This window comes from Myxine glutinosa, chromosome 6 (assembly GCF_964187855.1).
Source record: "Myxine glutinosa chromosome 6, kmMyxGlut1.1, whole genome shotgun sequence".
NCBI lineage: Eukaryota > Metazoa > Chordata > Myxini > Myxiniformes > Myxinidae > Myxine > Myxine glutinosa.
In genome coordinates, this window is record NC_136266.1 from 96,908,214 (window position 1) to 96,921,067 (window position 12,854).

At 45.6% G+C, this 12,854-nt stretch overlaps 1 protein-coding gene across 7 annotated transcripts in view; it reads left to right on the forward strand.

Moving 5' to 3' along the window:
* The window catches only part of LOC137430052 (calcium/calmodulin-dependent protein kinase kinase 1), a 102,882-nt gene extending 90,878 nt beyond the window's left edge, over positions 1–12,004 (forward strand). For 4 of the 7 annotated variants that reach the window (XM_068120551.2, XM_068120552.2, XM_078780176.1 and 1 more), the window contains 4 exons: positions 5,240–5,368; positions 6,974–7,077; positions 10,196–10,303; positions 10,749–12,004. In XM_068120551.2, the coding sequence (XP_067976652.2) occupies positions 5,240–5,368; positions 6,974–7,077; positions 10,196–10,303; positions 10,749–10,821 (414 nt within the window). In that variant the 3' untranslated portion in view covers positions 10,822–12,004. Of the gene's footprint in view, positions 1–5,239; positions 5,369–6,973; positions 7,078–9,286; positions 9,401–10,195; positions 10,304–10,748 lie in introns of those variants that run through there. The other 3 variants (XM_068120555.2, XM_068120554.2, XR_010984991.2) reach the window with 2 other exon arrangements.
* Positions 12,005–12,854: the final 850 nt, after the last annotated feature.

Genomic DNA, 12,854 nt, shown 5'->3' on the forward strand with positions numbered 1-12,854 from the left:
ACAACTGTTTCGATGGCATGTGCATGTGATGAAAACAGCTTATCACCTCCTTGGTGTCCCTTATCGGCCTTGGTGTCCAAAGTGCCAACTGGCATGACCCATAAGATGTCTTATTTGTAGACACACATGAATGGGATCTTCACATCCTGGGTAACGCAAGCATGTACAGGGTGGCTTGAAAGATGCTTTACCCCTGCTGGATTTCTCACGCCTCCCTCCCCCTTGGCCCTTTAAGTTAAGAAACTGTCTGGTACCATGACTTGTTACTGCAGGAATAGTTGAAAGTGTTTGGTTTCATCAAGGTGGCACACCGACACATTTTGCATTTCATGTTGGAGACGATCTCAATGAAACGCTCCCTCAATGATGGATTGGATGCGGATCACCAACCTCACCAGCTACTCGACCTGGCCACCACCGTAGTCCCGATCTAAAGACTCCAGAGAACTCTTTGTGGAGCTTCATCAAGGAGAAAGTGTCGACAAACCCAGTATAAGACGATTCAAGAATTTTGCACTGCAGCCGTGGCCTCTTTGGCACTGGTGACTCCACAAATGTACACAAGATGTATAAGAGGACTTGGTGACAAATTTAGTGGTGCAAGGAGAATGATGGAACACATACAGATACAATGACTGATTAGTTATTGTAACTACTGCACGATATAACCTGCATATTAAGACTTTTAAGGAACGACTGCTTTACTGGGTAGGGGTAAAGCGACTTTCAGGCCACTCTGGAGTTTACATGCTGGGTAGTACAGGCACCCTCCATCCGAATGTTTTCTCCCAAATTGGGATAACTATTCAAAAACGCCACACTCCCCCTCATCATTCACATTTCTGTATAGCCTACATGTACATTAGGCTGAGACCTCCATTATTTTACTTGCGGTTCTTTGCTCTTTGAGAATTGACAAATTTAACAGTTTTGCAGAGAAACCTCACCGTAACTTAGTTCATACATATATGGCTGGATTGACACCATGGCAGTTATGTACCGAAGCGCACAGTGAACCCCAGAGGTAATTCAAAAAATACACATTTGAACACACAATCCGTATATTCACATATTGTAGTATCATGCAGCTTCTTATGTTCCTCGACTTCAATACTGAATACAGTGCCACCAGAACTCAGAAAATGAAGTTCTTGTCACTGTACAAAAAAAAGATTTTTCTTATTGAGGGAACTTTATTTTCATGAAAGCAATATTAAGCTTTGTTTTGTTCACTCTTAAATGTTACATCTTTTAAAGATCATAATGGTCACCATTGTAGAGTTTCCAGTTTTCAAATGTGTGAATAATGTTGCTCCAATAACTACAATGAACACAAACACACACACACATATATATATATATATATATATATATATGTATATATATATATATGTATATATATATATGTATGTATACTGTATATATATATATATATATATATATATATATATATATATATATATATATATATATATATATATATATATATATATATATATCTATATACAGTATATAAAACACAGTTTGTGTGTGTGTGTGTGTGTGTGTGTGTGTGTGTGTGTGTGTGTGTGTGTGTGTGTGTGTGTGTGTGTGTAATGTTACCGATAGACTCCTAAACGGAGAGGCTCACGTGCTTGATATTTGGCATAGACATGGCCATTGAGCCTGGGAAGAACATGGCCGACCTAAAAAAAAATATTTCATAATATTTTTTTACCATATTTCTACCTCAGCGCATTTCAGCGAGGAATATTATGCACGGAATCTGAGGCGGTGGCAGAGCAGCGCGCTGATTCGCTCAGAGCGATCACGTGATGTTCCAACTTTGCCGCCATAATCTCACAGTTATGCGTTCGCACGTAATTCAGTTTTTTCACATTTCAGCGAGGAACATTGCCATTCACACCACATAGGTTTTTTTCCTTTCATCTTTAGATCCATATTTTTTGCCATAATGTAGCGAATGTAGCATAACGTAGTGTAGCTAACGTAGCGTTAGCATAACGTAGCGTAGCGATCCTCGCTCAGGATCTTCGTCAGGTTCGCGAGCGAGTTAGCCAAAATGTAAAAGTGAAAGTATATCGAATTTTTTTTTCATATTTACCTCAGCGCATTTCAGCGAGGAACATTATACACGGAGTCTCAGCCGGTGGCAGAGCAGCGCGCTGATTCGCTCAGAGCGATCACGTGATATCCCAACCTTGCCGCCATAATCTCACAGTTATGCGTTCGCACGTAATTCAGTTTTTTCACATTTCAGCGAGGAACATTGCCATTCACACCACAAAGGTTTTTTTTCACTTTCATCTGATATTTGTGATTTATTTCAAACAAACTGTATTTCCCATCTACACGGCCATGTATTCCTATTAACGTTATGTAAAGTACATAAATTGTGTGGATTACATCATTTGTGGATGTGATCAATTGCCAGTAACCATCTATATCCCTCCCCTCCCCTTCTCTCCTCCCCCTCCCTCCCGCTCCCCCTCTCTTTCCCCCCTCCCCCTTCCCCTACCCTTCCCCCCTCCCCTTCCCCCTCCACCCTACTCTCTCCCCTTCCCCCCCCTCCCCTCCCCTCCCCCTACCTTCCCCCATACCCCTCCCTTTCCCCCCTACCCCTTCCTTTCCCCCCTTCCCCTTCCCCTTCCCCATCCCCCCTCCCCCTCCCCCTCCCCCCTCCACCCTACCCTCCCCTCCCCCTACCCTCCCCCCTCCCCTTCCCCCCCCCTCCCCTTCCCCCTCCCTTCCCCTCCACCCCTACCCTCTCCCCTTCCCCCTCCCCCTCCCCCCTCCCCTCGCCCCTCCCCCTTCCCCCTCCACCCTACCCTCTCCCCTTCCCCCCTCCCCTTTCCCCTCCCCTCCGCTCCCCTCCCCCTTCACCCTACCCTCTCTCCTTCCCCCTCCCCTTTCCCCTCCCCTCCGCTCCCCTCCCCCTCCCTTTCCCCCATACCCCTCCCTTTCCCCCCTACCCCTTCCTTTCCCCCCTTCCCCTTCCCCCTTCCCCACCCCCTCCCCCCTCCCCCTACCCCTCCCCCTCCCCTCCCCCTCCCCCTACCCTCCCTCCTCCCCCTACCATCCCCCCTCCCCTTCCCCCTCCCTTCCCCCTCCACCCTACCCTCTCCCCTTCCCCCTCCCCTTCCCCTCCCCTCCCCTCCCCCCTCCCCCCCCTCCACCCTACCCTCTCCCCTTCCCCCTCCCCCTCCCCTTTCCCCTCACCTCCGCTCCCCTCCCCCTCCCTTTCCCCCATACCCCTCCCTTTCCCCCCCACTCCTTCCTTTCCCCCCTTCCCCAGCCCCCTCCCCCTCCCCCTACCCTCCCCCCTTCCCCCTCCCCCTCCCCCCTCCCTTCCCCCCTCCACCCTACCCTCTCCCCTTCCCCCTCCCCTCCCCCTCCCCTTCCCCCTCTCCTCCCCTCCCCCCTCCACCCTACCCTCTCCCCTTCCCCCCTCCCCCTCCCCTTTCCCCTCCCCTCCGCTCCCCTCCCCCTTCCTTTCCCCCATACCCCTCCCTTTCCCCCACACCCCTCCCTTTCCCCCTCCCCCTTCCCCTTCCCCATCCCCCTCCCCTCCCCCTCCCCCTCCCCCTGCCCTCCCCCCTTCCCCCTCCCCCTCCCCTCCCCCCGCCCTTCCCCCCTCCCCCTCCCCTCCCCTCCCCCTCCCCTCCCATCCCCCCTACTCCTCTCCCCCCTCCCCTCCCTCTCCCTCTCCCTTCCCACCTCCCCCTCCCCTCCCCTCCCCCTACCCTCCCCCTCCCCTTCCCCCTCCCTTACCCCTCCCTTACCCCTCCACCCTTCCCCCTCCCCCCTCTCCTCCCCTCCCCCCTCTCCTCCCCTCCCCCTCCCCCTCCCCCTCCCCCCTCTCCTCCCCTCCCCTCCCCCTCCCCCCTCTCCTCCCCTCCCCCCTCTCCATTCCCCTCCCCTCCCCTTCCCCCTCCCCCCCCCCGCCCGGCAATGCGGGGTACTTCTGCTGGTATATATATATACCGTTAAATCTTTCTCTACATAATCTGTCTCTGTGTTATCTTTAAAGCGAACTGCTATTATAACCAGCTCCGCACGTCCAGATAGTGTGCCAAGGTAAGAACTGCAGCCTTGCTGCTAACCCCTGGAACCACCTAAAGCTGCCCACAACCACGGACATGGCGAGAGTCAGAGCGGAGAGCCAATCAGTGCACAGTCACGAAGTAAGAAAAGCCAAGGGGTGGGGATAGAACAAGCGGTTCAGGGGCGAGAAGCTCAAGTGAGTTCATTCAGAGGGTCAGCACCGAACAACTCAGAGTGCAGGACAAAGCGAGGAACATCCTGTGGAGACCAGACAGTGGGATGCGGGAAACCCGGAGAGAGAGAAGGGACTCTAATGCCAGACAAGGAGTGTGTGTGCCGAGAGGCTGCAGGGCTTGGATGCAACACTGCCAGACATGTCTCTTCCTGCCAAAAGCCTTGCCATCTAGCTCCCCCTCAAACCACATGGCACCGACTCCACACAGGCATCGTGTAGGATCATGGTTTTCTTTCATTGTATTGTGACCTCACCCTGTCTGAGTCTTTGAGGTGTGAATGAGTTAAGACAACATGTTAGTCGCTGAGATATCTTGGGTGCGTGGGAGTTATTGTAAAGAACAATAATTGTGATGCATGTCCTCTTGTTCACCCTATCCCTCATTATCTTATTTATTAAACCTTTTTACAACCATTGTAGTCTCAACCTGGTGCGCGGTGGTGCGCAATTTGGAATTATACCCACCATTCAAGAAAAATTTTTGGCCGTTGGGAATTTGGTGCAAGACCCTCGTTAGGAGGTTGTAAAATTTTTGCCAGTCTCCAAACTCTAATTAAATGTGGAAATTACCGTAGGTGGCAGATCTCGTTAGTTTCTGTATGTCAGAAAGCAAAGCAAAGATCTGTTCGGCATTCCCGGCGGACAACGTATAGTCTTTGAGAACAATCCATCGCTAAATTGGTGCTCGTTTAGGTGGAAGATTTGACTACGTGTCAACCCTATGGTCCATGATCACATTGGTTTGTCAGGATTGGGATAAGGACACTGGTCAAATCCGGCGACCATCACATTATGTAGTTTACTGTGTCACTGCTTAATTTTCACTGTCGTAACTTTAGTGTCTATAAGAACTATTTGGATCTTGCTTATTATCAAGCAATGAGGACCAGTCAACTCAATAAACTTCTCAACACCTCTTTTTAGTTTGCTGTATTCTCCAACATCTGTCCTGTTTGATAGGAGCACCCATGGGTGACACAAGGAGGTGTGGCACCTCTTCCCACGGAGGAATCACACTGCGTTCTGGTGGAGGTCACCCAAGAAGAAGTGCAAAACTCGGTCAAGCATATCCCAAGCCTGGCTTCCCTGGTATGCTCCTTACCCTCTGACCCATCTCTTTAATCAATTGTTCTTCATTCCAATGATGTATGGAACACCACTTGGTTGGAGATTGCTTATGTTATGAGCAGTAGAATATCTCAGTGATGGCATGCTTATGTCTGATCTGTCTTTTCCTAAGTTTGATCCCTGCCAGTGTCAAAAGCAAATACTACTGTGTACTGTGCAGTGCCAGCAGTCGGCTGCTGTATCATGAAGTGTACCAGGTTTGAGGAGACAATATCAGGTGTTCCTTTTGAAGTATGTGCACTTTCATTGCCATGGTAATTTTTAGCAACATTCGACTTTTGAGCTTGTATTCATGGGATTATATGCATTATGTAAGATATTATCACATCAGAGGGGTCCGTTAACATGGACCGACTGAGCCTAGTGGTCTAACACCATCTGCGGATCCTAAAACAGTGTGTATGTTACTGCGTTCAATATTAATTCATACAACGTTTCCCAAGAATCACCCAATAAAGCCTAACTTGATGGTGTTCGTGTGGGAAAGCAGGAAAAACCATTGTTATAATTAAAAGGTTTTTAATTACAAAGGATACAGGGAAAACGGTAGACAAGACGCTCAATAAACGGTACAGATCTGACTACCAAAGGACACAGATAGGAATGAAAGGGACCCACAATATTATATACAGCAGAGATAAATAAGTCCTAACCCACTAATCATGCCGCCAAATACCAAGACTCGCACATCAAAGGGGCACACGAGGGCTTGTGGCAGGCCTGATCCAGTGGCGTGCAGGTTGAGGGCACACAGGGCCGGTATAGCGCTGGGTGGCAAATAGCAGGAGCGATTCGGTGGAGGCAAGGGGTTGTGGTGAAAATGGTGGCCAAGCAGAGGGTAGGAGACATATGTTCCCCTTTTCAAGGTCTGGCTCCAACTATCAGTGGGCAGGCTCAGTTACATATAGTGATCTTACGTATAGTTACGTATATGTTACGTACGGTATATCTTATATCTTAGTTGCGTATATCTTATCTTATCGTATCTTAGGAACGTATATCTTAGTATGGTTACATATAGTGTATAGTGATCTGTGGGACCACCCTTTTGTGCAGCATGTCCCAGGATTGGTGACCACATCTTGTTGGTGGGGCCATTTTCATGGCCGGCCCTGAACAAAAGTGTTCTGACTTGTTCCAGGGAACCACAACCGACCTCGCCGCCATAGCTTGCACGACCTGCCGACCAAACAGTTTCTAATGGGCATTCCTCCTAAAGCGCAACGTGCTAAAGGGAAAAGTCCTCACCAAGCATTGCCTGATTTACAGGAGGTTTCCCACAACAACCTTACCCTACCTGCTTTAAATGGATGTGATTGCCTCCTCAGTGTATGTTTAACAAGAAGACTTACTCTGACAAATTCCCTGTTACAAGAGTAAATCTAACCTACTTGATCACACTGTCCATACCATTCTTATCACAATCTACCTATGGATCCTCCCACCCCACCCCCTCCCCTCCCTCCTTTCACATAACAATGTCTTGGTAAAATGGGTCTGTGGTAATGTGTGCGAAATAATCAATAGACAAAATGATATTCCTTTTGCTAAATGTTGTTTGGGCAGATCATGGTCAAGTCCATGCTGAGAAAACGTTCATTCAGCAACCCGTTTGACTCCAATGCTCGACGTGAGGAGTACTCTATGTCTGCACCTGGCGAACACTTGATGTAAGGAATGTCTCCTTTTCTGCACTGCCCTGATGTTTCTTCACTTCTATCTTCTTATTCTTCCCTCTTTTTATTAATTATTAATAAAATGCCTGGCTCTTTACCTTCTTTCATTCTTCATCGGCTATGTCGCATCTGTGGTTTTTTCATATTTTCTACATTTCCTGTTTCCTTCTCTTTTTTCACCAATTTTGTGCAGCCCCTTTTCATCCAAACATGAAAGTAATTTTACAAAATGCTAATGTGGAAATTCCAATTTATTTTGTTGAGTTGTTGATTCATTGGTCTTTTGTTTCTCAGACCCACCTTATTAGATCTTTGGCTTTAATGAAGCTAAAGAAGATCAAAGGAATTGTCATTATACTCGTAATTGGAAGGAAAATAATCAAGATGGCATTACATCTATATACACTATATAAAAATGAAAAACACAATCCATGAAGCCATAAAGCTATCCGTGAAGCCTCGTTATACAGTGCCTTCAGAAAGTATTCACACTCCCTGGCTTTTTCACTTTTTGTTGTGTTATAGCCTGCATTTGAAATGGATTAAATTGAGTTTTTTTGTCACTGATCAACACATAATACCTCATCATGTCAAAGTCGAATTTTTGTTTAGAAATTCTTACAAAATAATTTAAAATGATATGCTGAAATGTCTTAATTTAATAAATATTCAACCCCTTTGTTATGACACTCCAAAATGAGCTCAGTTACATCCAATCTCCTTTGATCATCCTTGAGATGTCTCTTCAACTTGATTGGAGTCCACCTGCAGCCAATTCATTTGATTGGACATGATTTAAAAAGAAACACACCTTTCTATAAATATCCCACAGTTTGACAGTGCATGTCAGAGCAGAAACTCCACCATGAAGTCCAAGGAACTGTCCATAGAACTTCGATATCTAATGGGGAGGAGGCATTCTAGGGAAGGGTATAAAACAATTTCTAGAGTGTTGAAAGTTCCCAAGAGCACAGTGGGCTCCATCATTAGGAAATGGAAAAAATATGGAACTACCCAGTTTTTTCATAGAACTGGCTGTTTCATCAAACTGGGCAAGAAGGACCTTGGTCGGGGAAGTGACGAAGAACCCAATGACTGCTCGGACAGAACTACAGAGTTCCTTGGCTGAGATGGGAGAACCTACCGGAAGTACAGCAGTCTCTGCCGCATTTCACAAATGCAGGCTTTATGAGAGAGTGGCCAGACGGAAGCCACTCCTGAGAAAAAGACACATGACAGCATGCCTGGAGTTTGCAAAAAGGCACATGAAAGACTGAGAGCATGAGGCAAAAGATTATGTTGTTTGATGAGATTAAAATTGAACTCTCTGGTCAGAATGCAAAGCGCTACATCTGGCAGAAACTGAGCACAGCTCTCACCCATCTAAAACCATGCCTACCATGAAGCATGGTGGTAGCAGCATCATGCTATGGGGATGCTTTTCATTGTCAAGGACTGGGAGACTTGTGAAGATAGAGGGAACAATGAATGGAACCAAATACAGGCAAATCATTGAGGAGATTCTCCTTCACAGTGCAAAAGACCTTAGACTGTGGTGAAGATTTACATTCCAACACGACAATGACCCCAAGCATACAGCAAAAGCAATACTGGAATGGCTTCAGAACAAGAATATGAAATCCTTGAGTGGCCCAGCCAAAGGCCAGACTTGAATCCCATTGAGAATCTGTGAAAAGACTTAAAGATTGCTCTTCACCGACACTCCCCATCCAAGTTGACAGAGCTTGAGCAAATCTGCAACAACGAATGGGAGAAACTCCCCAAATCCAGATGTGCAAAGCTGATACACATATACCCAAGAAGATTCGAAGCTGTAATCGGTGACAAAGGCACTTCTACGAAGTATTGACTCAGGGGGTTGAATACTTAACTAAATTAGATATTTCTGTATTTCATTTTCAATACCTTTGTAAAAAATTCTAAAAACATGTTTTCACTTTGTATTATGTGTAGATCAGTGACAAAAAAATCTCAATTCAATCCATTTCAAATTCAGGCTGTAACACAACAAAATGTGAAAAGTCAAGGGGTGTGAATACTTTCTGAAGGCACTCTATATATACACAGGGTGTTCCAAAAAGACCTGGACAACTTTGTTTATTATATTTAGTACCACAAATGATACAATGATACCCTTTGGTTTATATGATACACAAACTCATAAAGGTTTCTTTATTTTCAGGTCTGGTGGTTTAATGTAAAAGAAAATGGCGACTACACAGGAGAAAGCTCAGTGCGGCACATGGTTCATCGGGACGATATCCAGCATGCAAGTTCAGCATTATGTCCATACAAGGTATGGAAGGAATTCGCCATTGTGGACTAGTATCAGAGAGTGGTACAAGGGGTTTAAGGAGCCTGGAAGCTGTCAGAAACAGAAAAGTACTTGTCGACCAAACACAAGTGCAGTAGACATATTGAACGAGTTAATGAATCATTTCAAGAAAGTCCCAGAAAATCAATCCGACCCGCATCCAGACAACTGGAACTACCAACCACCACTGTACACAGGATTTTTCATAAAATGCTGAAGTTTTATGCCTATAAGGTGCAGATTCAGCAGGAACTCAAAACAAATGGCTGATGCAAATGCAAGGCATTTGCCTTTAAAATGCTCAGTTGCATAGAGGATGACGAAGATTACCTGAAAAGGGTCATGTTTACAGATGAAGCTTGCTTTCATGTATCGGGGAAAGTCAACTGGCACAATGTGAGGTTCTGGGGCTCTGAAAACCACCACGTGGTCATTGAACACATGCGTAACAGTCCAAAGGTCAATGTGTTGTGTGGCCTTCTCAATGACTGCTTTGTGGGTCCGTTTTTCTTTGCGGAGGATACAGTGACACCAACAATGTACATGAACATGTTGGAAGGATTCGCCTTCCTACAGATTGAAGATCATCAACCCAATATCATTTTTCAACTGGACGGTGCTACCCGCCACCCACCCGACGGCCACCCTTATTGGACCTTTGTCGTTCGTGCCATCCTAAATGAAAAATTTCCAGGTTGCGGGATTGGCTGAGACGGACCAACCGCCTCGCCCTCATGGTCACCAGACAACCCCCCTTGATTTTTTTTTTCTGTGCAGGTTTGTCAAAGATGTTGACCATGGCAAGAACTCGTGTGCCGCCTTGATGTCCTGTGCACGACAAACGGAGCTCACATTGAAGTGTACTCAAGATGTGCACAAAACTTTGTGAGTGTCTGTATCATATAAACCAAAGGGTATCGTTGTATCATTTGTGGTTCGAAATATATTAACAACCAAAGTTGTTCGTGTCTTTTTGGAGCACACTGTGTAAGATAACACTGACGATTTTTTAAGTACTGCTGTTGAATCTGTGACACAGAAGTAGCAGACAAATAATTTTATCAGTCGGCCAAATATCGAGTGGATCCCATGCAGTTAATTTGTAAATGTGCCGTCATTGAAGGTTTGCGACTCAGTTTGCTGCCACCGGTCACAAATTCCCCTTGACAAGATAATTTGCATGGAGATTCGCAGATATAATATTTGATTGTGCCCCACATGTCATTTTCTTTTTCTATGGCAATGACAACAACATTTAATCGTCACATGAATCCATCCCAGCTTTTCACATTCTCCATGTATTCTTTCCAATATCTTACCTGCCCCTCAGAAACCAAGGAAGCAAGGAATCGGTACGTTCCTCCGACCTGCCCAATGTCAATGAGGATGAGGCTGTTGCTTAGAAACTGTTACTGGGCACACAGTGGCTGTATAAACTTTCCCAAGGAGGGAATGTTAACTCTGGATTGCAACACAAATGGCCAACATGGGAATACCTCCATTTCACCTTTTCTCACTTTGTTTTCCATAAAAGAATTATTGCAGACAGCAAGTATTTATTTACATGCATCTTGTGTATATATAATATATAGAAGAAATATAATTATGTATAATATCTGGAGCTGGCTGTTGGGTCACATGGTTAAAGACTTAATTCTTTCTCCACTGGCTGTTAAGGGGTTGAATTCCCATGGATGTTCATGCTCACCACCCTGCACTTGGCAAGTGTCATGTATGCCAAACACCTCTCGATACGAGTTGAGGGGAGGCCCTTGTCCTGTGGTGGACTGAAACAGGGTGGTTTACGGGTTTTTTAGAAAGAGGTATAAATAAGGCTCTGGGTTTATCCAAGTAAAGTTGGGCTTGTGGTCCAAAGGGTACCATGTTCACACCAGCCTTTATTATTCCATCTTGGAAACAGCCAATGCACTTCACAGTGGCGATATTGCTCATTACTCCATGGCTTGGTATGCTTGGCAGAAAAGGCTCGGGTTTTTAAAAACATTTGTTTACAGCAACGACAAAGAGCTAGCTAGCGTCATACCGCATCATGCAAACTTCACGTCCAGCTCTGGCATCGCTATCTCTGTTCAAGGGCCGTGAACCTTAAATATCTCATTTCAAGAGCTCAAAGCTCGTCTGCCAATTGCATTGCATCCGATGTGCACGCGCGCAGACTTCTCCTCTTCAGCACAGACTTCAACGCGTTTCCGTTCCATCCTCATCGCATGCGTACAGACATGCTTTGATGAATATTTACATGACCCTAACCAAATGCATGCTGGAAGGAAAAAATAACATTTTTGTAACTGAAAAATAATTGTTGGCCTTTTTGTTGTTTGTTTTTGTGTTTGGAATAATTGCATTTTTTATGAAGCAAATCTCTTATCATCTCGCCCCCAACTTCCTGGCCTGGTTATTCTTATTTTCTTCCACCTGTCTCTCCCCAAGCTCTGTTGCAGTGGCCTTAGCTTGTACCTGAAGCATGCAGGTAGACGTATGTTTGCATGAGATACAATATTCAAAAACAATGAAAAAGCCATTGCATTGCATCAGTTCTCAAAATAAAAGAAGGATTTTACCGTATTTATTTCATCACAAATCTCATGTACTTATTCCTTTGCATTTTTGACTCGACCAACACTGATCTTTGCACAATGCATAATTTAATTCCTAATGAATTGTGCTTTTAGGCCATTCCTTGAGAAGAAAGCAAATACATATTTGGGGGGCGACCCCCTTGTAGACTGCCTTAAACCCCGATTTTTAATGCCGCGAACAAACGTTTGTACATCATGGGCGATGGCCGGAGCATTGTGGTCAAGTTTCATCGGAATTGTATGTGAAGTTTCTGAGAAGAAAGCAAATACCTATTTTGAGGGGGGTGGGGGGGGGGGGGGATAGACCACCATAGGGCCCGATGTTTTTAATGCGGTGAATAAACTTTGGTACAATCACGGGCGGTGAAGGTTGTAGTCAAGTTTCATCGAAATCGTGTGTATAGTTTCTGAGGAAAAAGCAAATTCCTATTGGGGAGGGGGTGGGGAGTGAAACTTGGATCCAATTTGACCCTCGGTAGACCCCCTTAAACCCCGATTTTAATTAATGCCGTGAACAAACTTGAGTTGCAACATACCAAATATAATTTGTATGTTTGGTCACCATCGAATCAGCAGTTTCGGAGAAGAAGTTGCAAGTGTTTACGGACGGACAACGCGACATCACATAAGCTCACCGGAACTACGTTCCAGGTGAGCTAAAAACTAGATATCAAAACAAGGAAACGAACTCCTCACTATGCACAAAATGGTTTACAACAATGAGTCTACTTATCCCAAAAATGTACCTGCAAAGACGAGATGTAGTGGCTTGGTGGAGCTCAACCAAGTGCACAGAATGACAACTGTAGGATTGGCTGAATACATGAACAGACTTC